We start from the raw sequence: 27,618 nt of genomic DNA, 5'->3' as shown, positions 1-27,618 counted from the left end.
AATTTTAGTATAATAAAACATTTATTACACAGTGGGTTTTTGAATATGAAAATCCTATTTGCTCTGAAAATAGTTCTTGCAAAAAGCCACACAACCCAGGTCCTGAAAAACATTCATGCCTATAAATTATATTCATTACTGGAAGAATTTTAATACAATAGGCCAGCAATTATTTTCAATGCCTCTTAAAACTTGTACCAAAAAATATACATTTTCCATAAAATTAAAAAATAAAATATCTGAAAATGTTCCATGATAAACCTAGAAAAGGGGGAGGAATCCAGTATTGAAAGTTAAAATCTGCTTTCACATACACAATTTACATTGATACCAATGCATAGTATCTGTACAGCTGACAGAAGAGTTTGACTCCATCTGCAAGACTAAAATGCAACAGCTGTGAAAAGTATGCAAACTGTTTATTTCACAAGTTTCACTTTGTCCTTTAGAACTCTAAATTTGGGATTGTTATTCACTTTCTTATTGAATGTGACTAGGATCTCCTCTTCTGTTTTGTGATGTTCACCAACTACTGCATAATATTGAGCTATCACCTGCACAAAGACAGAGAAATGGTTTTTAGTCTGTGAAGATGATTCCATTGTAAGCAATAATACATTTACATTACTGCATTAAAAGCTACTGTGCTGTTATTCCTTTGCAGAACTAGCATTGAATTTTCTTGTGTAATTCAGTAAGCAGTAAAGAACCCATCCTTCAGGTGACATTCTGTTAACTGATATTCCACTCAAAAATGTCAAGCTTTTTTTATGCAAGCCAGAATTTTCTGAGTTTCAGCATTACACAAATAAATTCACAAGACCAAAGAAGATTAAAAAAAACCATTTACATTACCTTTTTTCTTAGCTTTTTAACTGAAATTTCATTGTCTGGAGCCTGTTTTAGAAGTGCTCTGATGGTTCCCTTCCAGTTGAATTTACCTAGAAAATAATCAGGTGCACAACATCATTAATAAAAGAAGGTATTCTGGGTCTTCTCCTCTACTAGTAACCAGCCATCAATGTCCTAATTTTGGAATCAGTTTGGCTACCACAACAGTTGTTACCCTACTGACCCTACAACAGGAGGGTGTCTTAAGCATAAAGTCAATAGCTGCTCCTGAATAAAAATCAGAATAGAGACAAAGAATTAACACAGTACTTGAACAGTGGGGGTCAGAACTGTTTTTACTTAACTTCTGCACTTCAGTTATTAAGAAGAAACTCTTAAATAACACAGAAATAGTTAAGATTCTGTCTCTTCACACTTAAAGCACAGGCAGCCAAATCTGATCATACCACCTTCAGAGGTCTTTAATTGGTGGTTTCCAAATAAATGATCTGTACATTCAAACACGGAGTGTGTCGTGTCACAGGCAGGAGTAGATTTATCTAAGCATGAACCAAGGTCCAACATATCTGAAGTCAGATTTATGAATCAGTGAGTAAAAATGGGGATATGAGAGATACCAAGAGGTCTAAGAGTTGTTGCCCCTTTTGTTGTGTTACCTAATGTGCATGGCAGCACGGAAGAGACCCACTGTAGTGAAACCTCAGTGTCCACTGGAACCAAGCATAGCCAAAGGCTGCCAGCACAGCACAGGTAACAAATTAAAGAAGTAACTCCTTACCAGGTGTTAAGAGTAGCACAGGCTACTTACTCTGGAACAGATGTGTATACTAGATATACACACATTTATGTATACTGAGGCACAATTTATTTCATGGCTTGCTACAGAAGCTGTATTTATATCATGCACTAAGTCTTTTGCAGAGTAGTTTTGTAATAATCTAAACTGTTCCTTTAAGAATACCTTTATCTGTTCCCACATTTTCTTCATTGTCATTGATGTTTTCTGTTTCCATATCTTCTGAAATGCTTTCAGTTTTCATTCTCTTTGTTTTGGTAAGAGATTCCTCTGGAGATGGAAGTGGATAAACATACACAAGATTTAAAACTAGAAGTTCTGAAATTACTTTAGTTTTTGTTCTTGTAACATGAGTTTATACTTGCAAAGTGGTTGAGACTTTATAAAAGAAATGTGCATTCAAAAGAAATCATTGTTAAAAATAATATGATTTGTATATCTAATGCACTACTCTAAAATTCTACTTAGGTAATTTACTGAGCTTCAGAATCAAGTAAAATCATCTTCAAAACAAATATGAATATAAGTTGTATGACTAATACCTTCTACATGTTTATGTTTGCGTTTCTTTACATTTCTTTCCTCTTCTGTTTCACTGTGATTGCCATTTCCATTTATTTCAAATTCATCCTCCACACTCTCTTTTCCTTTTTTGGACTTTTTACTCTTTTTTACTTCCGCCTTGTTTTCCAACTTCAAATCTTTTTTCTCCTTCTTTCTGCTCTTTTGTCTCTCTTCTTTTCGTTCCCTCTTACTCTTTTTTTTCTCAGCTTTTGCATCTGTAATTCCATTTTCCTCCACCTTTGTATTTTCCTCAGTTTCTGCAGACTGTTGTTCTTCCTTCTGTTGTGGTTTGTCTTGTTCTTTTTCACTCGAAACCTTTTGTTGAAAGGAAGATTAATTACCGATTTTGCATGCATTTTTTGGCATTGCAACTTTTGTCTATTAGATCATTGGTAACTGTTCAGAGCACTGATATCCTGAAACCAATGAAACTGCTCGCATGTGATGTCACCAGTTACCTGAGAGGCAGCACTACTGAAATAATGTGCCTGATGCTTCTTTTAGCTTAAGAGATTAAGTGCTAATTAAAACCACAGAAGAAATGTTATCTTACAACATATGTAATTCCTAGTTGAAATGCAAGTGTCTATTGGGTTTTAAATTATTTGCTAAATGTAATTAAGGAAGTGACAACACTCTAATTTACACAAACAAAACTACAGCACATTACAGCAAGATGCAGAACTTATTCCCAAATATACAGCCCTTGAGTAATAACCTCTCCTGCCATCCACTTTCCTGCACTGGATGTATCTGGGACAACAAACCATTATGGCATGACGCTAAGAAAGGCACTCAAGGTTGTTTTAATTGACTTTTCTTTACATATTTGGTTTTCTTTTAATGTTCTTGGGTTTAAAATGACTTTCTTGTAGAATAATTAATATACTAATGAAAAATTTAATGTTAAATTTAAACTTTAATTTTAATAATTACAAGAGGAATACAATTACTGAAATGTTAGTGTAGCTATTTAGAAAGAGAATGGATCTTTATACAAGCAATTTTAACACCACCATGTTTTTATAAAGAGTTATTTTAATTAAATCCGAATTCTACTTAAGAATTTCCACTGTGTATATACAATTCTTAAAGGTGAATTGAAATGCTGTGTTATATATTTTACTTTAATGCTATGCTCTATGGACAGTGTAATTGTTTAAATTTGTGTTTAAATACAAGGTTTACAGATTGACGACTTTCTTAAAAATTAGTTTAAGTCAAGGGAGAACTGCTTATGACTTTAGTGAAGTTGCATAAACTCAGTATTAATGCTCCAGCAAAACAGTGTACTTTAGTGTCCAGACTTTATGTTATGTTCCTACCCTTTAGTAAACGTGTTTCTTTCTTTCTTTCCTGGTTCTTGTATTTGGATTCCTCAGAAAAACTGCAAATAAACTTAACTGGAATCATCAAATCAGAAACACAAAGCATCATCAAGAAGGGATTAAAGCCAAAGCTACGCCTACACTCTTCCTCATAAGAATGTGGGGGAAAGAGGGGAGAGCATCTTTACATCAACTGAGAAATGAGCTTCTCCAACTGCTTTTGAGTAGCAGCAATAGATACAAACAGAAAAACAACATCCTACCAAAACACACTAAGCTAGTAATGAAATGCCAAAGAATTAGGCACTGACAGAAGGTCAGAGTCCACAACTTGGACAAAGAAATTGGAAGAACTTGTGCCACAGACTGGAGGATCTCTCTCCCCACTGAAGAAATAGGTAAACTATGCACTTATTTCTCACTCCAATACACATAAATTTGAGACCAATAAACTCTGAAAGATGTCTTACTCTGCCTTAGTGTGTGCTAAAAGACTGTAACAAAGATAAACGCAATGCTTTTTCCTTTTTCTATGTACCAGAAACACAAATTGGCCTTCTGATTATCATGGCACAAGCATGTCACCATGTCAAAGTTTTCAATCACAACTATCCAGAAAGAACAACTACTTCAGCAAGTTTTGTGTTCCACAAATAAACAATTTAGTCAAACATTACAATGTAACATAATCTACTGGAACTATGGGAGACAGTGTTTCCACTAACATCTACAAAGGGAATCTGAACGGTTTTCTTCAAACATTTTGGAGTGCATTCCCATTGTATAATGTTGTACCTCCAGTCAAACTTACGTTTCTGGTTGCTTCTGAGAAAACATCCCACACTTGATCTTGCAAACTGCTATCATTAATTCTCAAACTGTTCTTGATCCAATTCTGTGCATAGAAAAAACAACAATAACTGAAATCATGCACCTCTGATTTTCTTTCTTCATTACAATACAATTGGTTCTTGCTTTGTATTTTCCATTTAAGAATCTAATCACTGCTTTTGACTAAGATCTGGTTAGAGGTTACTCCTATCAATCTCTCAAGCCTCCTTGCTAAATTGTTTCACTTATGTGTAGGTCCTGTTAGGAGGCTACACCATATATCTCAAACACCTGACCAATAGCTATCCCCAAGTGGTAAATACATAAAAAAGATAATCCTCAAGGTTTTCATACCATGTTAAGGTCCTACCAAATCTTCTGATTGTTCCCATGAGTTAAAACATTAACAATCTGATCTTATTTGTGTACTGGACATATGGTCACGCTCCTAAAGTACACCTTAGTTTATTATAGGAGAGTATAATTTAAGTAAAAATCTCAATGCAAACATTTGAAAGTTGTTTGGGTTATTGCAGGTGTTCCTGGTGAAAATTAAATCATAGCAGTAAATTATGCTGTTCACACTATCCGCAAGAGATCAACTTTTAGAAATGTGGAACTCATTGTTAAATGTAATGTAAAGATTTTTGCATTGCAATGAAAACCCCATGAAAGGTGTGTTAGTGAATTGGAATAATTAACTGTGAAAACCTTTAATCTTCCACTGCAATGTATCTTATCAAAAATAGAGGCTTCTGGAAAATACTATCTTTCCTGCTCAGAACATTAATTCTGTAGGGAAATATTCTAACCTTCAGCTTGCTAGCAGCAATTTCACCACAGCTCAATATATTAAGTTCTATTTGAGTGCTTTGGAAGCAAGCCTGATCTCTCAGCCTCACAATCTGAGGCACAGAACAGAGAGGTGGAAAAAAAGGCCAGTTTGTGAGTAATTCTTTACTTTAAATTAAATTCTTTCCACACAGTAAATTCTCCACATCTATAATTTACTTTGGTGAAGCATGCAGAGTGGGAGATTCTGTTAGAATACTGAGTAACAGGAAAACTCTCAAAACTGGATATTGCTTTCAGGAAAAAACAAAGACAAAGAAATAAGAAATATTTAAAACTTAGAATTTGTATATTCAATAGAAATATCAAATAGTCAAAAAATAAAGGTATTGAAAACAGAACAGACCTATATACAGAGATTAATCTTTAAAGTTAAGTCTCTGGCTTAATACCTAATTCAACTGGTAGATCAAGAGTCGTTTTAAGCAAATAAATGTATTTTACAACCACTGCCTGTTTGAAATTTAGTTATTACACAATCTATATGAATGCCCAAATAAGAAATTTGGTCCCACTTTTGTTAGAAGAGAGTGTCATTCCCAAAAAGGTCTATTTTTATGCTCACTGCATGGATTACTCCAAATCTCTATTAAAACATACCTGAAACTTTACTTTTTTTCTTGGAATGTTATCAAAGGCACGCATTTGCTCCAGGATGTTCCGCACTTTAGGGCTTATGTTGGGCTTTTTCATTACTTCATGAATTTTCTGAATGAAGAAAAACAGAATTAAATCAGCAAAGCAGCATAAGGATCAAATAGCACATGCCAGGTGCACAAGTCTGAAATACACTGGGGAAAAATCACCCAGCGCCCACAGGTAGTATAGCCTGGTCATAGAAAATGTTCAAAAGTCTGAAAAAAAACACTGACCTTTGGTTCTATCACAGCTCCTTAGATGTGTCAAAGTTATCTTTATAAACATTTATACCTATGTAGTAAGCAGAGGCAAGCAGGACTGCTCACCAGTGCTTTCTGAGGAATAAGTTATAAATTGTAATAAAAACATTTCAAACTAAAGTAACTGTATCACAGAAGGGATTCTTGCAGCATGAGAAAGTCCTGCATTAAGAAAAACAACTTTTTGGTTTTGGAGTTAATTATGAAAAAGGCTTACTTTTGCTGCCACAGCTGACATGCATTTCTTCTGGCAGCAATGCCAGCTTCAACAAGCATTTATCCTGATATGACAGCTCTGGATATTCCTGTGCTATGGGTGTCAGTGTGAGAGAACAGAGATTAGACAAGGGCCCCATGGCAGTCCCTTGAACAGCACTGCTGTTTGTGGGAGGGGGGGAAAGGCTCTGGGCTTCCTAGTATATAAAGAATGCAGCCACTGGACACTGCAGACCCTCCCTCTACTTCTGAAAATATGATGACTGAAAGGCTTTGTGAATATGTTAAGACTTTCAGGAAAAGGTGTCTGGTAATAATCCCTCATCCTTCTAGACAGGAATTACTTATTATTGAGGCAGGCTACCAGTGTTCATAAGCAACAGCACTCACATCATGCTGCCTTTACAAATGTCCTCAAACAGTGATCAGTCTCAACAAGAGCACTCATCTCTGACTTTAATGGTATTCATCATATGCTTCAAGCATGCATGTAGCTTAGCACCTTATGAGGATGTGTTCTACACGATAGAAATCAACAATTCCACGTATAAATGTGACCTAACTTATTACTAGTAAGGTTTTAAAGATGCATTTGAGGTCTTTCCAAAATCCTTTGAAGGACAGCCATAAGAGGGTAGGTTCTTGTGCAAGACAGAAAGGGTAGGAGATACTTCTATCCATGCTGGAGATTCTCCTGTTCAACAAACTTACAAAATATCTGACAAGAGGAGAGAAAATTTTCCCAATGATATGAAGCTATTCAGGATGAGGACTATGAGGATTCCAGAAAGAACTTAAGAAAACGAGTGACTAGGTAATAAAAAGGCAAAATACATTCAACACAAAGTCATGTAAAGCAAGAAAAGGAAAAGCAGTCCTAATTTCACATCTAAAATGGCAGGCTTTAGTTGACCATTGGAGCTTAGATACAAGATCTCTAGGTTAAAATAACCAATGCCATGAAAATGCCAGCACAATCATCAGCAGCAGTGGGAAAAAAAAAAAAAACCACACCAAAACATAAAAACCACCCAGAAGTAGATTAACTGACACACAAAAAAAACCCAGTTAGAAAGGAAAAAAGGACACAGAGAACACAATTATGACACATAGTAAATCTATGGTTCACTCATGTCTTGAAAAGCATTTCACAAGCAAACAGTAGAGTGGGATGATTTTAGAAGACCAAAGATATAATTTACATATGAAGAAAAACTGAGAAGAGTAGGATTTTTGAGCCTTGAACACAGATTATGAGAAGGGGAGGGATACTTGACAGAGGTCTACAGAAGCATAAATGGCATGAAAAGGATGGACAACTACTGAAGTCTCTTTCTATGCAATTGGGAACATTACACTAAATCTAACCAGTAAGAGACAGATTCAAAACAAAAGACACATTTCTTACCTGGACAAACACAGACCTACCAAGAAAATGCCAGAAGACAGCTGGGGATATTGGCAAAAATAGATCTCTGACTTAAGCTAGAATGGGTTCTTTCTGTCTATGACAATAACAGACAATAGTTACTGTAGGTATATACAGTACAAACTGTACCTGAATCCACTCCTGCTGTTTAGCATCTCCTTTGTTAGTTTTGGCTTCAAAGCCTTTCCCACCGTATTTCTGGTCTTCACTTACGCACCTCACGTGTTCCTTATAGTCATCACCCCTGAATATAAGAGATTTTTAACCACAGTTCACTGAAATGCTTCAGTCTTCAAACTATGCAACACATAGCTAACCAACAAGCTGAAGTGATAGATGACTTAAATGAATGGATCATTTAAACCTTATTACTGTTAACACTTATATTATTAAAATGTGATGTGCTTAAAATACACACTTGTAAGACCACAGACATTTCTGTTATGCTACAGCTTTCAGTGAAAATTTCTGACTTGCATATCTTGTATTTGTGACAAGAGCGAGCAAGTGAGTCTGCAGAGTGAACAAGGTAATTTCCCATCCTTTACATACCAGAAATCCTTGCCACAATCCATGCAAGACAAGCACTGACAGTTTCTGCAGATGTTCACATGCTTTTCAACCTGTGCTTTCTTCACAGCTTCTCCACACGCATTGCACGTGAAAACTACCATGTTGGGGAGACGTCAGGAGCCTCTACCTTCCCACTAGAGCAATTCTAGGAATACAAGAAGATCTTAACTTACAGCTTTAAAGAAACACTTGGAGGACCGAAGAGAAACGCACGGGTGCACCCACTGACAGACAGGGTGAGCAGCCTGGTGCTGCACATGCAAGAGCTCGTTTCAACTGATGCCCTCCATGAGTGCAGGGGAGATCAGTACCCCAGGAACCAGCAATCCTCGTACCCATCACCCAAACTGCACAAGCAGTAACCCCCGTACCCATCACCCAAACTGGAGAACCAGTAACCCCCGTACCCATCACCCGAACTGCACAAGCAGTAACCCCCGTACCCATCACCCGAACTGCACAAACAGTAAACCCTGTACCCGCCACCCCAACCGCGGAACCGGTGACCCCCGTACCGCTCCCCACGCCATTACGCCGCTCAGGCGGCGTTCCCCGTCCCCCTCCTTTCCCCTGCGGGCCCCGCCGCTCCGTCCCGCTCCCTGCAGCTGCAGACTCGTCTCGGCCGGGTCCCCCCGAGCTTGGGGCTGGCTGGGCCACACGGCGTGGGAAGTCGGGCGCGGCCGCCACCCGCGCTCTTGGGCGGCAGCTGGCTGCTGCCCCGCCGTGCCCTGCCCTGCCCTGCCCCGCCGTGAGGCCCCGGCTCCGGCCCCACTCCCGATCCCGATCCCGATCCCACTGCCGCTCCCGCTCCCCTCACCTCAGCGGCCGCCGCCGGCCCCGCAGCCGCCCCGCGCAGCACGTGCCGCACCGTCCGCTCCGGCCCTCGCCGCTCCGCGCCCGCGCTGTCCCCGCCCCGGAAGGGAAGGGAAAGGAAGGGGAGGGAAAGGGAAGGGAAAGGAAAGGAAAGGAAAGGAAGGGGAGGGAGCGGCGGCGGAAGCGGCCGCTGGCGGGGATGGAGCTCGGAGGTGGCCGGAGCCGGTAAGCGCTGGGCAGGGCCGGGCCGGCTCGTGCCCTTGGGGCGCTGTCCATCCCGTGCCGGGCCGCGTTCCCCCGCCCGGGGCTGTGTGTCCGTGTGCTGCTGCGGGCCGCAGCCCCGCCCGCCTGCCCTGTCCTCGGGCAGAGCCGGCCCGCACTGAGGCAAACCCTGCCTCTGTCCCCTTCTCCGTGCGGCTGTTCCAGCCTGGGCTCCACCCGGGCAGGGCTGAGGGGAACTGCACCATCGATAGTGGCTGTGCCGGAGCGGGTCTCGCTGCTCGGGAGCGCTCCCCGTGCCCGCCCGCCCCGTGCGGACGCGCGCACCTGGTGGATGAGAGGCGGTTCACTGTCAAAGTAATTGCAGGATGCCGTGGCGGGAGATGTTCACATAAAAAGCAAACGGATGTGCTTTCTTTATTTTAAAGCTTGGTCAAAACATGATAAGCATTAATGGAGAAAAAGCACAATATAGTAGCCTCCCCACCCATGTAATACAGCAGGAGGCAGGGAATCACGGAGTGAAACAGGATATATTAAAATGTGGATCCCTTCCCGATCCTGAGATTTGAGAATGCGGCGACCACTATCTGGTCATGCTTAACAGGAGGTGGTTTTCCTGTTTCATTCCTTAGAATAAGAAGGTTTTCCTTCTTCATTCCTAATTGGAAGACTAGAAATTCTGATTGTCCTAATTGTTGGAATTATGTTTACAAGCGCACACGGGAAGCATTGCATCCTTGTAAGAAAAAAAAAAAAAGGAAATACAGACTTCAATGTAAACGTGTTGTGTTGTAATGTGACTGTGACTTGTCTTTTCAGCCTTTTAAGAGTGAATTTTTTCATTTAGGTATTGCATTGTATTAAAAAACAGTACCATGCTAATGTGTCTGAATAATCTGATCTACAGTGGAAATGTACGTAGGCAGAGCAGCAACAAATGTCTCAAATAATAGTGGTGCTATGTTCTCCCTTTTGAGTTTAGAGGATGAAGAAAATGAGTTTTTCCCCTACAAATGGTACGATTTTGTACATGGAATATGTTTTTGCATTAGAATCCAATTATTTTGGAACTTATCTAAATTGGGGTGCATTTTTTTTTTTGTGGTTATGAAGCTCAGTTTATTGTCAGCACCGTTAGATTTTTGCAGATGCTCTTTGTTGTAAGCAAGGCTGTGTTAAAATATTTGTGCATTGCTGTGTATCTGTTGATGAGCAATATTGTGACTCATCTTTAACCCAAAAAATGTCATTAGTGATCAAATTGCGGGTGTAAATTCTGTTACCTTTGAAAGGTAAAATAAATGGTAAAAATGTTCTTAATATTTTGCATTAATTTTGCAATTTAATATTCACCTTAGCATTTTATTTCATTGTAGGTAATTTAAGTGATTTTCTAGCATGGACACTGTTGCTAGCCACAGCTGTCATCTTCTGCAGCAGCTACATGAACAGCGCATTCAGGGGCTCCTCTGTGACTGCATGCTGGTGGTGAAGGGTGTCTGCTTCAAAGCACACAAAAATGTATTAGCTGCTTTCAGTCAATATTTCAGGTATGTGATAGAAAATTCTTCTCTTGGAAAAGTTAAATAAATGCTGTTGGCTGAGGTTTTCTCTGAGGAGGGTATTTTTATTCTGTTGGTCTCAGACTGAGTAACTATTGGGATTATGAGGAGAAAAGGGATTTTTTTTTGTCCAGAGATAAAGCTGTGCCAAGTATTCATGGTATGCTCTTTGATTTTGACATTTTTGTGATTTACTTGCTTATAGTGCTTCATATAATGAATTCTGGCATGGACCTGCATTCAGTATTTCACCAGAAAAAGATAACTGCTTGCAAGGAACATAGTAGAGTATGTGAACAGAGCCAGATAAGGGTTATAATTGATAAAATGTTATCCATTTCCAAGTAATGGGACTTGTTTCATCAATCATATTCTAAATAAAATGTGAGTATATAGGTTGTTAGTGAATCTCTGCTTATTCTCAGATTCTCAGACAACAGCTGTGTTTTAAAGTATGCAGGTGGCCCATTACACCTCATCGCTGCTTTCTTCCCCTTCTGTACTGCTTTCAATTGTGCCTCCAAATTTTGGAGTGTGCTGGATCTCCCAGCTTAGTGTTTTGCATTAGTTATGAGTAAGCTGTTAGATCTGGCAGTTTTCAGACCTTGTTTTTTGAAACATTTCTAAAGCTTGACTGCTAATTCATTTGTAAGAAATTTATTCTTATGTTATAACCAGGGAAAAAAGATAAGGGGTTCATTTTTCTCCTCTGGTGGTGTACTGCTGATGAAGTGCAATTACGCTCAAAGACCAAATTTTTAAAAAAGTTAAAAAGAACTAGGAGCTCAGCTCCTATTAAAATTCAATAGGATGTAAGTGGTTAATTAATTTAGGCTCTCAACCCAGATTTGCTCATTATAGTTCTGATTTTAATTTAGATAGGATAGTCCAGATTTATAAAAGATTTTGGATGTGGGCACTGACTTCAGAGTATACCTTGCATTTCTAAAGTTTCAGCATAGACTCACATTTTCTTAAGATTTAGAGCTCATTGGTATCATGTCCACCTTTAAACAAAGCCAAATTTGAGATTTAGTCCACAGAGAGGAACCATCAAGTTTGGGGCATTTTTTAGTGTAGGAAAGTAACTACATATGAGTGACCTGACCCCATTTATATGTCATTGTTTACTGTGGGAGAATCAGAATTTTACTGGGAGGGTATAAAGTTCTTGACTGAGAGAGAATATGAACCCAGTCGATCTAGGACTGCTTGTGCATGTGAAGAACTACATCTCTGATGCTGAGAATATATCAAATAGTAAGAACTTTTGTGAACTGATTTACTTTAAGGACTCAGTGACAATATAGTGGGTATTGGTTGCACTGCTGTTTTAAGATTATGTGCCTGTACTCCTCATTATTCTTTTACTTGGTTCTTATCCAGTAAGAAAAAAACAGTAAAAAAGTACCTTTTTTATATGAGAGAATAAAATGAAAAGAATGCCATCTTCTTGTTTAATATTGCTATCCTCTTGTGTTTTTGTGGAGAAAGAACTAATGCTAAGTACTTTGATAGGCTTACTGATGGAGTTCAGTGGACAAGCTCAGTTTCCAGAGAAGAGGAGTTTAGCTGTCTTTGAAGTCTTATCTTCTCAATTTTGCTAGAAAATTTCTTATGTCCTGTTTGATTTGCCATGATGGAGTAAAACTATTGTGAGTCAACCAGGTCTGCAAACTGTCCGTAAATACACCACTGAACCTAATATGTGAAGAATGGTGGATAAGAAACCAGAAGCAATGTGTGTTACTTGAAAACATAAAAATATACAGAATTAAAGTTAGATAAATGATCATTTACTTTGTTTTATACTTAAAGTGCACTAATGTAGGACTAATATATAAGACAAGTAATTGAGCAGTTTTGAGAAATTAATCTTTAAAGACACAGTGATCTAGGTAAGGCTTTAGAGTACAAACTTATTTCATACCAAGCAGCTTATTTGTCATGTACATATGCTTTTCTTATTGAAGTGTTTGTGAGTTATTTGTGTTTGTATTTGAATATTTGCCTTATTTTTATAAGGACCCTTTTCCAGAATTCTTCTGGCCAGAAGAACGATGTGTTTCACTTGGACATTAAAAATGTAGGTGGCATAGGCCAGATCCTGGACTTCATGTACACCTCCCACCTGGATCTTAGTCAGGACAATGTACAAGCTATGCTGGACATTGCACAGTGCCTCCAAGTGCAAAATGTGCTGAACATTTGTCACACCTTTTTAAAGTCTTCCACAGCTGTGGAGCAGGCAGGCAGCATGCCGTGTAATAGTGTATTTTCACTGCAGAATACTTTGGGTACAGATACCAGCTGTGCCAGTGACAGCTATGGGACAAACCTATTGCCTGAGTGCTCGGCTGACACACAAACTAACAAAGTCTTGGCTGGGCACCACTCACATGCATCACAGTCTGTTAATCTGCACACCCGATCAAGTGAGGGACAGAAACCACCACAAGATTCCTTAGATGGCAACTGCACAGAGCTTCCATTTAAACAACCAAATTACTACTATAAACTACGCAACTTCTACAGCAAGCAGTTCTATAAACAAAATGCTGGCTCTGATCATGAGAGAGGAGCAGAACCATCCTTTTCTTACAACACATCCACAGAAATAAACTCAGTGGAGAATAATTCTTGCACTGTCAATCACTCTGAGTGTATTCTGGAAACCTCTGATCATTTACCATCAAACTTTCTGGTTCAGTCTGCAAGTGAAGCTGCTCTGGACCAAAATGCAGAGAGCACAGTCATGCAGCCCACCAGACAGATGCGGCTGAAAAAGGCAATACACCTCAAAAAGTTAAATTTTCTAAGATCTCAGAAATCTGCAGAGCAGCCACCTGAGCCCCAAAGAAATGACAGTAAAATAACAGAAGTAATTGAACCTGTAAATGAAAGTACCACGGACACAACAGATGTTAGAGTCACTGATGAAAAAGAAGCTGAAGATTTAGTGAATTCAGAGAATTTTGAACAAACTGTTGAAGTGGAAAGATCTCAAGGTCCTTTGGAACAAGAAGGACAATCACAGACTCTTCAGTCACAGAAACAATATACTTGTGAGTTATGTGGGAAGGCTTTCAAACATCCAAGCAATTTGGAGCTACATAAAAGGTCTCATACAGGTACAGTTATCAGTTATTTGGTCTGCAGACCAAATATTTCAATTACAGAGAATATCTTGCAGTGTCTCTTGATTCAGAGATACTGGTTAAGGTTCTACTTTCAAAAGGCTGTGGGTTTTTTGTGTGTTTTGTTGTTTTTTTTAATGGATAATCCTACAGGAATAAAGAGCTGTAATACCAAGTTTTGTTGGGAGTTGTAGAAGAAAATTCTCCTGTGTATTTGGGGGTTTGGGTGATTTTTCAAAGACCATCATGTGAATTTGATGAAAATTAAATTTTGATGAAAATTTTGGTTTTGTCCTGCTTATATTTCTAGTCAGTTTGTCAGGTGGGCCAGATGTTTGAGCCAGGTGAAAAAGTGTAAACAAATAAATGGTACCATAAGTATACTAGAATACCTCTGTTCTCTCTGGTCATATATTCATTGTAAGTGTACAAGTGACTGGGGCTTGGTAGTAATGTTTTTAACCTGTAGAAATATGTAGAAATTAAAGAAAAACTTTAATTCTGTTCACCTAGAGAGGAAGGCTCTTTCAGGCTGCAGCGTAAATGAGAATGTTGAATTAATATACTTTGTTTTAAAAACTCAACAGCAATATTTTTAAACCTAATGTAGATTTATTTCAAAGTATCTTTCTATTTTAGTGAAAAACAAGACATAGTTTAACTTCAAATTAATTAATTTGTCTGTTCAGTTTAACCAGCATGTCCTATTATTAGATATGCTTCCTTAGAGGAGTTTTTAAGAATTTCCTTGCTTAGGCAGGCAACCCTTGATTCATAGTCCTTGAGATGGTATTGCTTCTGGTTAAGCTGTTGAATATTTTTGCTTTTCTTTCTCCCTGTATTAAATATCCAAATTAATCTCTCTCAATCTTGTCAAAAAACCATCACTTTGGAAATGATCACACATGTATTGGTACTTTGATACTAAGTACGAAAATCTTAGCAGAGTTAATTTATTGATACATATTAACAAATACAAATATATTTATATAATTAATTTATTCTGTTAACTGATCCTTAAGAGTTAAAAGTTTATTTTTCTCTTTTATTAATAGAAAAATCTCCCAGAACCTGAAAATATGAACATTTTGTGTTAGGTTCCTGAAGCTTTCAATTGTTAGCTTTAACTGCTTCTGCATATTCATGTTTCTAATTCTTTTTTTTTAATTTGTTCTCCTGTGAAAGAGTTGCATATGCCTCTTACCTAGATCCTCTTTTTGCCATGTATGTTTTTGAATCTTATTATCTGGTCTGAGCTGGTAGCAAATAAATTATCAGATAGAAGACAAGAGCATCTAGAAAAGTCCCAGCTGAGGGAGAGACTGCAGCAACATGTCATTTTGTGCTAGAGAGACCCCAGGATTCAGGAATTCTCTGCTGCTTTTCACACACCATCTTCTTCCAGTAGCTCTCAAAAATTCCAGACTTGAATGCTAGTTAATAAAGCATTAGCATTCTTCTGTGGATATACTAAGATGACAAAAGTGTGAGAGCCTAGCAAATAACAAGCACGTCAAAAAATGGAAAAACTGAGGCAAGGATATGAGTAGAAATGCCTGTTTGCTTCCCTGTTATTTTTAGGAATTGTTCCCTGTTTTTTTCCCTGTTATTCATGTTAATTTATTTTTAAATACCCAACTAGTGCAGAATGAATGTTTGGAAGATTGAAGTGGATAGTGAGTAGGATGTTGATATTGGAAAGACTTGTAGCAGAAGGTACAGGACACATCTGTATTGTTACTGTTAGGTACACTGGGAGTTAAGTAATCTAAGTGTATGCTAAAAGCTGTTTCTATTCGTCTGCTGCTTCAGAAGGCATAGCAGATTGCTGACTAGTCAATTTTATTTAAGAACATTTGTTTTCTAGAGCTAAGCAAAAGGGTTAGCTGGCATTTAAGTATTACAGTGGTCACTGAAAGCCCTCCCAATACAGCTTTGCTGAAGGGATGGAGGAAGCTGAAATGGACGTCACACTGGCAAACCTGTTTTTAACCCAAAAATAACAGTTCTTTCTACACAAGTGCTGGATGGTCTGGTTGTCAAAAAAAACCATGTGTGCAATCCCCTGTTCATGAACACTAGGAACTACTAAAGACTTTACAGGTTAGCATGGGTGCATTGATGAGTTTTCTATGTGAAAGCAGCCAAAGTGTGTTGACCAGTCATTGTATTGGCATGTCTGGCTGTTTTAATTGTATTGTTTGCTCATGGACATTTAAAGGAGTATCTAAACAGAGCTTACTGCACTGACTTTGGTTGATTTTGGCTGAATGTTATAATTTGTTCTTTGTCATTATATTGACTTGTCTTAAAAAAAGGAAGCAACTATATCTCTTTTATATAGTCCATACCTGTCCAGGAACATCCAGTGGTTTTGTTGGGGTATTTTATGTATTGTCAGGGAACATCTCTAAAGAACAACCCAAAATCAACTTGGGCCAATGGGAAGACCTCTTGGCAGGATGGAATGTGCAGGAACAGAGTAGCACTGCCACATAATATACTGTTAATCCTCAACCTTTTAATTCTGAACTTTGCTTGAGCAACTTCCAGCATTCCTTGCCTTAGTGAGTACAGCTCCTCACCTTTGTGATCTCATCAGGAACACCATTTCTGCATTCATGCCTTTCTTCTCTGGAGCTGACTCAATGCTGCTTTGATCACTGTTGTGTACTTTATCTTCACCTCTTCTTGCAGGATGTTGAACAAGAAAGGATGCAACAGATTGAAAAGTCTGAAAGATCGAAAGCACAAGGCAGCCCAGGGGTTCAAAAGTAAAGTCCCCTGGATTAAGCACCATTCAGTTACTACTTTTCCCCAGTTTTTCTCTATTGCTGTTGATCCAGCCATGGATCCTGCTGTTGTATACTTTATCTTCTTTCAGGGTGTTGAACAAGAAGGATACAATCCTGGTGTTCTGAAAGGAGGCTTTTGGTTTGGAATTTACTGACAGTTGTATAATCATAGAATAATTTAGATTGGCATGTATCTCCTGAGGTAATCTGCTTCAGTTTCCTGCTCGAGGCATATCAGATTAGATCGAGTTGTTTTGCTCATGACCTTGTGTAGTGAAAATTTTGGATATAGCCAGAGAGTTTCCACGACCTCCCCAGATAATCATTCCCAGTGTCTGACTACCCTCGTGGGGTCAAATATTTTCATATATCTAATTTATCTAATATATCTAATTGGAATTTGTCATGATTAAACTTGCGTCTGTCACCTCTTATCTAAGACTGGGTACCAGGAACAACCTGCTTGCATCTGCCTTCCCAAGGCTGTAGACAGCAGTAGGATTTCCCGTTTGCCTTCTTTTCTTGTGCCTCTGGATATGGTCTCACTAGTGTTAGGCAGAGAAGAATAATCTTCAGTTTATTAGCTGTACTCTTGTACCCTCAGGTACAGTGGGGCTAATTGCTTCTGAGCAATAGGTTACTTGATAAGCCCAGTGGTTTGGAATTCTATGCAAGTGCAAAATCCTTCTCCAAAAACTATGATGTTTGTAAAAAAAAAAAAAAAAAAAAAAAACAACAACTCCTTTGTTTTATCCACCAGTATAGTTAGAATGAGGCTGCATGCAGCCTACAATGATAGTTTGGAGAAATTTGGTCCTCCAATTCCTTCCCTCTTGTTATTTCAGCATGGATTCCTGTTCAGATACTATTCTTTAGGTCTCCAGTAATTTTTTTTTGTATAGGTAATTTCTGCAAAAATTGTTTACTAGTGTTTTTATCCTCCATTTCCTATTATCTTGATGCTGTTATGGCTTTCAGAATCCTTCCCAGTTGCTACAGATCTGGCTCCCTATTGGTTTCATTTATATTTGTGTTGTCAGTATCAGTATTTTTAGTGTTTTGCAAGTTTAAAGCCATAATGAAATCAAGTCTCAGTGCTCTTTTTAGTTGAGTGACTTTATAGTTGATTTACTGGTTTCATAATTTTTATCTTTAATTGAAGGAAAGCTTTTTAAAAATTCAATTCCATTCTTCCTTAAGTAAACAAAGTAGATAAAGCCTCAAGCTGTCAGACTAACTGCAAGGTTGCAATCACTATATTTACCCTGTGTTTTAAAATCTAAAGAGAATTGCATTTAGTTCCTTGATCCTAAAATATGCTGAAAGAACTTCATCTGTATTTGGCAGGAGGAAAGGAAAATGGAATTCCCACACCTGGATATGGTAGATGCTGCTTGTAACATTGCCAAGGATGGAGGAAAAATATTGATGTAGAGAACACTTAATGGAAGAGAAGCCAAAAGGTGTTCTGTAAAATTGGGAAAACTAAAGTTAAGGAAGTAAATAAAAATCTTTAGACAGATTTTTTTTAATCATGGCCGAGATGAAACACAGTCTAAAATCTTTTTCCATTTGGAAATATTCTGTTTTTAGATTTACATTAGTTTTGTTGGCCTGCACGCACATGAGAAAGAATATAAATGTCCTTTAAATGTGCAGTTAGACTCATGGAAGATGATGGTAAGTGTGACTGTCATTGAATCAGTGGTATTTGAGCATCATTTTTGCTTTCAAAATTCTAGAAGATGCACATAAAATTTTATCAATAGTGTAAAAACTAAGAAACCAAGAACTAAGCAGGGGAAATTAAAAAACACTTTTGTGAAATACTATAGAGGAGAAAAAGTTATTACAAAAACATATTTGTCTTAAATTAACTGTGAGAGAATTGAAATGTTGTACAGTCACATTCTAGATTGAGAGGCAAATTATTTTGAAAAGCTAAAGTGGGCTGCACCAGTTTTAATAAATCTGTTAATCTGTTTTTGCAGATTCCAGGATAACAATTTCACATGCATAAATTCAGATTTTTGGAGCAAAATACTTGGGTAATCTTCTGGTACTTTTATATAGAATGAGAATTTGAAGGCAAATATGTATTTTCTGGAGGTGAATGGCTATGTGCTGGGCAGTGGTGTTTGGAAGACATTAATATAAAAAACCCACAATTCTTCTAAATTAGCTTCCCTTCATTCCTCCTTCTTTTTAAGAATGTTTCTCTGTGCAAGGGGAAAAAACAGGTGCCCTTGCCATCACTGTAGTTGGTGGGCCTTGTCATCTATTCTGTTCTTCCTGGTGATAAAATATTCCTTTCGTTTAAAATCAAAAGTATTTTAAAAATATTAAAACCTGCAGCCATTCATATCCGAACTCTTCTACTTGTTTTGGAAGATAAGTTCTGAGCAAGTCTGCCTTACAAACTTAGTGGTAAAAGCTGTATTTCCATCTTGAATTTCCCTTAAATATATGGGTAAGTGTCCTTTTGGGGATATTTTTACTCTTACATTACATGTTTTAAAAAGAAGTGTACCAATTTTAAACATTTCTGTTCTACTGCAACTATTAGAAGTTCTATCTTCTGTTTCTTCTTTTAGGTGAGAAACCTTTTGAATGTAACATTTGTGGGAAACACTTTTCACAGGTGGGAATATTTTATATATTATGCCACTTGTACTTGAAATGTGTTGATTCTAAAAATCTTGGATTTTATTTTAAGATTAGATTTTTTTTTGTTATAAGAAAGAATTCACTTTAGGGATAAATTATTAAAATGTCTTATTTGAAAATAACATGTTGAATATTTTAGATTTCTTTGATGCATTCTATGTCTTGGATTCTGTCTGCTCTCAGTAGATGTGTTATGTGTTTTACCTTCAAATGAATGTTGAAGTATACAGAGCCACAGCTATATTTGAAATACAAAGAACATTCATTTCCGAACTGTTCTTTTGCTTTATGCTTAGAGGTGTGTTGTAAGTAGCATTTTAGCAGTGTCTGAAAAAAGTGCAGGATCAAGCTTTATATAATGTGCATTCACAGTACAGTTTAATCTTCCTAAATGGCATAAATTATTAAACAGATTTGAGTCAGATTAAAAAAAAAATGGTGTATGTATAACTGGGTTCAGTTTCTTTCAGTGAGAACGTCACCACCTCTCTGAAGTGGCAAAACTCAGCTATGATTTTAAAAAAACTTCTTGTGAAATTGCATATTACATATAGGGCCTAAGTTTTAACTGCTTTATTTGCCCTCCAGTGTTTGCTTCCTGTTCTGGGTGCAACAATTAATTTCTATTTCTACAAATTTGGTGTCTAGTTGTCTCACATTTCCAAAATGTCTGTTTCCTTTCTGATTTTGTGGTTGAGATGTACACATGTAAGAACAGCAGGCAATAAATAGGTGCATATTTTTATATTAAGATTACATAATTATTGTCAAATGTCTTTGTCATTTCTTAGGGGTCCTAGTTCAAGAATTAGAGCTATGTTATTAGAGCACAACCACTGGTTGGGCTGCTCTTGCTTCAGTTTCACAGCCCACCAGTGGGCCTTGTTTAACTCATGAATCTGATGCCTTTGTTTCTTCCACCTTGTTGCTAATTACGAATATAAGACCACATCCAGTAAATAATATTGTTTCAGCATGCTTATTGGGCAATTTTCAGCAAAATTGGGCATGCTTTTTAGGCAAAGAAAGGCATTTTCATTCATTTTGATGGCTGGACTTCTAGTTATCAGAAGAAAAACATGGATATTTCAAATCCATTATTTTGGCAAATAGAGTGGTATTCTGTACTAGTACAGTGGGGGAAGAGGGGGGAATTGTCACACAGAATGTATGACAGGCATGGCAGACTCCTCATGCAGTATTCTTTGCTCCTCTTTAATTACAGAAACAAACAAAACTCCTGACAAAGCTGGAAATTTCTGCTTTTTAATTGAACCCTCCCAAGCACCTTCCCTTCCCTCCATGTGACCTCACTTGCCTGAAGGTGTAGGTGTAGGTAGATATATATTGATGGGCAATCCCTCTGCATCCAGCACAGGAGCCAGAGCATTCAGCCTCTGTGCTGCAGTTCTTTCTCTGCTCATAAAGGGCATAATGCATATTGCTTGGTACTTGCTTTTGAATCCTGCAAATAAGTAAGATTCCACTGAGCAGAAAGTAAGATGCAAGGATAATTAGTATCTGCTTTTTGCTTAAAATAGCATCTCTGATCTTGTCCTTTATCTTCTCTGTCTGCAGGCCCAGAAATAGAAACACTGTTCTTATTTAATCCTTCATGTTCTGTGCTTTTGAGACGGTGCAGCTGTTGGGCCTGGTGGGATGTCTGCTCCTGCTGAATGTAGCTGATGTGCTGTGTGTTGGAATGTGGAGCAGAAAATTAAAGAAGATGGGGAAATAGGTGTGGGAACTCATAGTTGGGAACAAACAGCCATAAAAGTCTTTGAATTTTTGAGGAAAACTTTCCTTTTTTATTTCCAAGCCTGCATCTTCCCTTAGTGCTTGAACACAACTGGTTGTGATGTGAGCCTTCTCTGACTGGTGATCCAGGCAGGATATTGGGTTTTTCCTCCTGCAGAGATTCTTTTGGGGTCCACATGCACAAGTTGCTTCACTTTGCAAGCTTGCCATTTAAAGGAGAAATAAATCTGGGGTGTCTCTCTGGTCTCCAAATTTGTGAGGAGATCTATGCGACCATTTAGAGGATTCTTCTGAGCGTATCTTTTCTTGCACTGAAGTGCAAGCAGAAGTCCCCTTAAGGTTTTGGTTTTTTTTTTTCGTTGGGATGGCACATAATGCTTTAACCAAGCTTGTGTGCCAGCTTTAAAGCTTAAGAAAGAATACAAGCTAATGATGTTTTTACCATTTTTTGTCTTGGCACAGTTAGTAACAAGCTTTGCCCTCATTAGGAGGAAAGGACATAGGCTTGTAATAAAGAAATGGATCTACTTGCTGCTTTCTGTAAAATGTTTTTATTCTTACTAACTATGCCTCTGTGGGAACTGCTTCAAAACAGTTGCTGCACTTCAAATTCACCCTCTGTCTTTATCTGGAATAACTTTCAAATGCCTGTGATAGGGTTTGTTTGTGATGTGGATAAAAGTAAAGGTTCTGGTTTTTTTTCTATATGTTTTTCTAAAATGCACTGTGGCATAAAATCCCTTGTCTTTGAAAAGCAAAAATTGTTCAATGGTTTATCATCTTCTACTCCAGAAAGAAGTACCTAATGCCTTTGTTTGATTGGATTTCAGTATTAGAAAGTTTGGCCTTAGAAAACAGTTGTTCAGTCACACTGTTGTCTGAAAAATTTACAGGAGTTAAAGAAAGCTCTTTCAGGGTTCAAACATTGATCCATTTGATATTGTCCTCTGTGTGTGTGTGTGTCTGCAGTACTTGAGTTCTGGTATATTATACAGTGGTCTGATTACCGTGATAGATCATAACAGGTAATTTATTATTTAAATTAGTCAGAAGGAATTAGTCTGGATCTTATTTTTGTTCTCTTACTGTGACTGATGAGGACATGATAATCTTTGCATCCTGTATTTTCTTTCCTGATGTAAAGGACTTGATGTTTCCTTAGTTAAATAAAACCCAGCGAGTTATCAATCAAAAAGGTTTCAAAATTGACCATGGAAGTGTGCACAACATATGTAACATCTGCAGCTCTTCTACAAGGTGTGTCTTGTGGTTTGAGCACTGGACTCAGTGGAGTAGCCATTCACAAGGACCAGTGGCTTCCAAACTTTTCAAGAAAACGTTGGACTCAGTAAGAAGGTTTTATCTAGCCATTATCTGGTTTGCTGGCTAGATTAGCAGATTTTGAGAGGATTGAGAGAGGAAAGATACACGTTAGCCATAGTGCCATTTGTTCTTTTCTGTACTTCCTGTTCTGTTTTATTTTGATATGAGTAAATAATTTCAGGTTTGAGTATTTTACGGGTAGAAAAATGCTCACCCTGTTCTTTTCTTTTTAACCACCTGGTAGGTGAATTCAGACATCCTTGTGTAACAATATTTTATTTGTAGGACAGGGGAAGTGAGAGTAACATGAACCATATTGCCAGTAAGTTAGTAAGTTTTCTTTTTCACTGCATTCTAGGTAGTGTAATTTTCATTTATAATTGGATCTGCTTTCAATTATAGGTCTTTTTTCTTCTCTTAGCATTTGATTTCAGGCTTCTTGTTTTTATTTTTTCCCCTATTTCTCTTCATGTCAGTGGATAATTGCATGCATAAATAATTTGGTGTTGAAGTACATGGTAGTCTGTCTTTACTAGATAAGAATGCCTGAGTTCTGACATGCTTTGTTGTCTACACTGCCTTAGAGGTAGGAGTAAAAAGCCAGTCTCATAGTTCCCATCATTGTTTTTTTATCTGTATACAACAACAGGCAAGCTGAATTTAGATGCTTAAATTGCTCTTCCTTCAGGCAGGTAATCTCCAGACACATTTACGTCGACATTCTGGTGAGAAGCCATACATTTGTGAAATCTGTGGGAAAAGGTGAGTAGAATTGTTCATCTTAGTAAAGTTAACATGAAAAAAATCTGTTCATGTTTTCTACTAATCTTCATGATCAACTACAGGCCAAGAGCTAAGGCAGCATGCTGTTCAATTTTGTTTAGAAGATGCTGGGTTTAAATGTGTGCTAATGGAACTAAAATACATTAAGGTTTCCAGTTGACTTGTTAGTGAGATATTCATGTCACCTGAGCTTGTGGTCTAAATCATTTTGTGTATTGGTACATAGATAAGAATAGCATTGAGTGTATTATTGTTGTGTTATATGTGTATGTGTTATATTATGTTGCTGTGTTATATGTGTTGTGTTCTATATTGTTGTGTGTATTTTGAACAGTGTGAGTCACAATAAATCATGCAGGTTTTTACCTTTCCCTCACATTTTTTCATTAATCAATGCTACTTTTTTTATATTTTATGGAGTGCTGAAGTATGGGAAATCTGACAAATTTAAGCAAAGCATTAAATAATTCTGCTAGCTAACAGGTGAGAGAAAACACACTAATACGGGAATAGCATAAAATGCAAAATTAATTAGTAACATTAATGTTAAAAATTCTTTTGAGGTTTTTTTCTAGCATAAATTTAGTTGGACGTTGTCAGTTTTAAAATGTTTTCTTAATTGCATCCGTTTATCTGTGTTTTAGGTCTTAGTCTTTGTTCAGAACATCAGGCATTCATTCAAGACAATTTCCATATGACAGTTTAGGGAAATAAGGTCATTATAAAGACACTAATTAGGTTTCTGTGTTGTGTTTCAGATTTGCTGCTTCTGGTGATGTTCAGCGTCACATAATTATTCATTCTGGAGAAAAACCTCACCTGTGTGATATCTGTGGTAGAGGTGTGTAAGAACCAAAGTTTCTGCCTCAGGTTTTCTGACTGAAAAGTGAGATGTCATTTTGATCTCAGAATCTGTCATATTTTTCTAGGTTTCAGTAACTTCAGTAATTTAAAGGAGCACAAAAAGACTCACACAGCAGATAAAGTATTCACCTGTGATGAATGTGGGAAGTCATTTAATATGCAACGAAAATTGGTAAAGCACAGGATAAGGCACACTGGAGAGAGACCATACAGCTGTTCAGCTTGTGGTAAGGTTCACTCTGCATTGCCTGGTTGTGGCTTTGCTTTTCAAATGATGAATAAAAGTTCCTCTGTCAGTAGGATAACAATTAATCAAAATTGTTATAAATTGAAATACCTTGTGGAAGTCAGTCACAAAATTTTCTGTCTTGCATGCTTCATAGTCTTTCATTTGGCGTAATAAACTCCTTCACTTCTCCTAAGTTTAAAAGAGAATTTCAGTTTAAAATTAGAGAAAGGAAGTTAGAGGAAACAACATTGTATGTTTGCTAAAGAGATGCTCATGGTAACTGCTTCAAAAATAGATTTATTTTCAGAATAATCCTTTCTGATGTAAAGTTAGGTTTGACATCACTTGGCTATCGATGAGATCTTTTCTTTTTTTTTTTCCAATTGCATACCAGTTGATTTTAACTCCATTCACCCACAGAGTCTGCTAATAACCTCTTGTTGCCTTTCTTCAGCCTCTGGAATAAAATCAAAACTTGAGCAGTATTTTAGAACTCCCATTTTCAAAATTTGGCCATTCTGCCAGGAGGTCTGAAGATGGCTTTTCATCAGGTCCATTCTGATCTCATAGGTTACTTAGTATCCTGCATAGTATTTTTTTTGCCATTATTGCTATTTTAACAGAATTTAACTCATGTTCTGAGGAATCAGCTTTGAAGGAAGGTAGCTTCATATGTTCAAATGCAACTGCAGTATGTTTTATTTGCACTGTCTTAAGGCACAAGAAGAAGCAAATATTATCAGGAGGCCTTACATTAGAGTGAGTGAGGAAATAGATACACAGAATACAAAAGCAAAAACAATCAGTTGTGCTGCTGTCCTTAAACAGGCTTGTTTTCATTTCGTATTGTAGTGGTCTATTGAATATTTTTGATTTTAGCCAATTCATCTTATTCTGAAAAGGCAAAAATTGATGGAGCATTAAGAAATCATTCACACTGTGCAAAAAATCCAGATGTATTATTCCCGTATTTAAGTTGGTATCTGTCCTTGCAAAATAAATGAGATAAAAATCACAAGCTTACTTCTGCTGTTTTAAAGATTGTGAGGTGTCTGAGTCATGTGGCAGTTCTGGAAATCAGTTCTCTCATTTTCTGCTTGTTTTTCTACACTTTGCCTTGGTTCAGACTCTTTTTCTCAGCAGTATGGTGATTGAGCTTATTTGAGTCCTTAGCTTTGAAGCTAGACAAATAGTTGAGTATTTTTCTGTATTCTAATACTTACAGCGATAAAAAATTACAATTCTCACACATTCTCTGGCTAGAATATAAAAAAGGACTGCTGCATTATGTTAGCCTAAAGTTAACAAAAAAGCTAACTTTTGTCAGCAGTTTGAGAGTAGTTCCTTGGTAATGAACAAATAATTTCTTTCTATGATGCAGCTCTCACTGGAGGAATGTATTTAGAAGCTTATCAGCATACTGTTTTTCCAGACAGACAAATTAAATTGATAGTTTAATTTTTGTTTTTTTCTCCATGAAGATTGAGACAAACTGAGGGCACTCACAGCTTTCAGGTATTAATGGATATTCCTGTCTCTGGAGACAAAAACTAAACCCATTCATTGGGAAATACAAGTTAGAAAATCAGATCAAGAAGAAAAAACAAGTTAATGGAATTGTAAAAATAGATGGAACTTGTTTGAACCTGTTCGAGATAAATGATGGGACATACGATACCTTATCGCTTGATAGTTTCTGTAATTAAAACATGTTTATTCACTCGTGTTGAGAGCAATATCTGAACCTGTCACTTGTGTCTGGCAGGGAAATGTTTTGCAGGCTCCGGTGACCTGCGCAGGCACGTGAGGACTCACACGGGGGAGAAGCCCTACACCTGTGAGACGTGTCACAAGTGCTTCACGCGCTCCGCCGTGCTGCGGCGGCACAAGAAGATGCACTGCAAAGCCTCGGAGGATGGGCCCAACACGCTGGAGGAATTTACTCAAGGGATTGAAACCTCCGACCTTGACAAGTCCCAGAGTTCTGACTCTTTTGGCCCAGAAATGTCTGTTACGTTGTTACCAGTGTCTGTTAAATTTCCCATTCACCCGACTGGAAACTCGGCGGAATTTGACAGCTCCGCGGATTCTTACTGTAAGCTGCGATCGATGGTCCAGCACCACGACTCGGCCAACCCGGAGAAACTCGGCGTGGATTCTGCTAAACTCCTGAAAGCCCAGGCACAGCAGACCCCACCCCCACCATATGCTTACTCGGACGTGGATGTGTCCTCAGCAGAGGAGCCCCTGCAGTCCGAGGGCATTCCCATGGTCCGATCCTCGGTGGCTGGCCTGGACGGCCACTGCAGCGAGCCCCTGGGCAGCAGGACCTCCTCTGCTGCTTACAAGAGTAACGAGGGCCCCTTCTTCTCCAGCATGACCCTCTGGGGCTTGGCCATGAAGACCTTGCAAAATGAGAGCGAATTGGAGCAATGAGGGCTCAGCTGACCGTACCAAAACTTCTTAGAGGCATCCCTTGCTAACGTGGTCGCAATTGCTGTGCGGCATAGGGAGATCACAGAGAGGTTTTAAGCCGGGTAGCTTGGACACTGACAGGAATCCAAGTGCTAATTCCCAGAACCATGTGTAGGCTGCCTTTATTTCCACTGCTTCTCAGCAAAGTTTAAATGCACTGTTGGGGACTTATGTTGCTCTGTGACTGCACTGTGTAGCTCCTGTGTTATTGCCATGATTTACTAAAATTTGCCACTGACTAAATTTACCATTTAACTTGGAATTTTTTTCACTGATAACGGAGGAAAGGATGGCCAGTGTCTAAGTTCATTGTATGGGTACAGTTCCAAGTATGGGCCATCAGACCTGTGTAAGGGTGTAGATATGACAGGAGGGAAATGCTTAACCAGTCCCTAGTGAACCTGAGTTTCAGTAGTGGCTTTCTTACCAGTAGGGTCATTGGTTTACAGGACCCGAGTATTGTGACATTAAATTTAAATGTTAAATACTGGGCAATATTTGTGATAGTGCAAAGTAACTGTATATCTAGAAACTTTATTTTTTTACAACAAAAGCTTTTTTTTTTTAGTATTTTATAAACTATTTTGCACAGCAGATTATTTGTACAATGAAGGCCAAGATCAAGTTGTGAATAAAGGGAAATTGTTTTA

At 38.0% G+C, this 27,618-nt stretch overlaps 3 protein-coding genes across 3 annotated transcripts; 2 read left to right on the top strand and 1 right to left on the bottom strand.

Annotated features, from left to right (window-relative positions):
* On the bottom strand, positions 1 to 9,221 carry LYAR (Ly1 antibody reactive). The gene is made up of 9 exons (XM_062492672.1): positions 9,158 to 9,221; positions 8,320 to 8,485; positions 7,897 to 8,011; positions 5,824 to 5,931; positions 4,352 to 4,435; positions 2,191 to 2,527; positions 1,814 to 1,918; positions 856 to 941; positions 1 to 554 (listed from the first exon to the last, which is right to left on the bottom strand). Exons 2-9 carry the CDS (start codon positions 8,439 to 8,441, stop codon positions 420 to 422), a joined length of 1,092 nt encoding a protein of 363 aa, XP_062348656.1. The 5' UTR covers positions 8,442 to 8,485; positions 9,158 to 9,221; the 3' UTR covers positions 1 to 419.
* LOC134044144 (uncharacterized) lies at positions 8,629 to 9,733 on the top strand. The gene is made up of 2 exons (XM_062493234.1): positions 8,629 to 9,209; positions 9,580 to 9,733. Exons 1-2 carry the CDS (start codon positions 8,629 to 8,631, stop codon positions 9,731 to 9,733), a joined length of 735 nt encoding a protein of 244 aa, XP_062349218.1.
* On the top strand, positions 9,332 to 27,618 carry ZBTB49 (zinc finger and BTB domain containing 49). The gene is made up of 8 exons (XM_062492671.1): positions 9,332 to 9,378; positions 10,752 to 10,925; positions 12,963 to 14,068; positions 19,464 to 19,510; positions 23,306 to 23,379; positions 24,159 to 24,241; positions 24,330 to 24,491; positions 26,259 to 27,618. Exons 2-8 carry the CDS (start codon positions 10,774 to 10,776, stop codon positions 26,927 to 26,929), a joined length of 2,295 nt encoding a protein of 764 aa, XP_062348655.1. The 5' UTR covers positions 9,332 to 9,378; positions 10,752 to 10,773; the 3' UTR covers positions 26,930 to 27,618.

Source organism: Cinclus cinclus, chromosome 5 (genome assembly GCF_963662255.1).
Source record: "Cinclus cinclus chromosome 5, bCinCin1.1, whole genome shotgun sequence".
NCBI lineage: Eukaryota > Metazoa > Chordata > Aves > Passeriformes > Cinclidae > Cinclus > Cinclus cinclus.
Note: the sequence above shows the minus strand (reverse complement) of the source record. Positions and strands in the feature narration are given on the sequence as shown.

What these genes read in the sequence shown, in the direction of transcription:
- LYAR (XM_062492672.1), bottom strand. Translation starts at nt 8,441, where the DNA reads ATGGTAGTTTTCACGTGCAATGCGTGTGGAGAAGCTGTGAAGAAAGCA. An exon ending in AAATGTGGGAACAGATAAAG is followed by an intron (nt 942 to 1,813) that starts GTATTCTTAAAG and finishes ATTATTTTCTAG; the next exon opens with GTAAATTCAACTGGAAGGGA. An exon ending in TTAAAAAGCTAAGAAAAAAG is followed by an intron (nt 555 to 855) that starts GTAATGTAAATG and finishes GTCTTTGTGCAG; the next exon opens with GTGATAGCTCAATATTATGC.
- LOC134044144 (XM_062493234.1), top strand. Translation starts at nt 8,629, where the DNA reads ATGAGTGCAGGGGAGATCAGTACCCCAGGAACCAGCAATCCTCGTACC. An exon ending in CGCGCAGCACGTGCCGCACC is followed by an intron (nt 9,210 to 9,579) that starts GTCCGCTCCGGC and finishes CGGCTGTTCCAG; the next exon opens with CCTGGGCTCCACCCGGGCAG.
- ZBTB49 (XM_062492671.1), top strand. Translation starts at nt 10,774, where the DNA reads ATGGACACTGTTGCTAGCCACAGCTGTCATCTTCTGCAGCAGCTACAT. An exon ending in GCTTTCAGTCAATATTTCAG is followed by an intron (nt 10,926 to 12,962) that starts GTATGTGATAGA and finishes TATTTTTATAAG; the next exon opens with GACCCTTTTCCAGAATTCTT. An exon ending in ACATAAAAGGTCTCATACAG is followed by an intron (nt 14,069 to 19,463) that starts GTACAGTTATCA and finishes TTCTTCTTTTAG; the next exon opens with GTGAGAAACCTTTTGAATGT.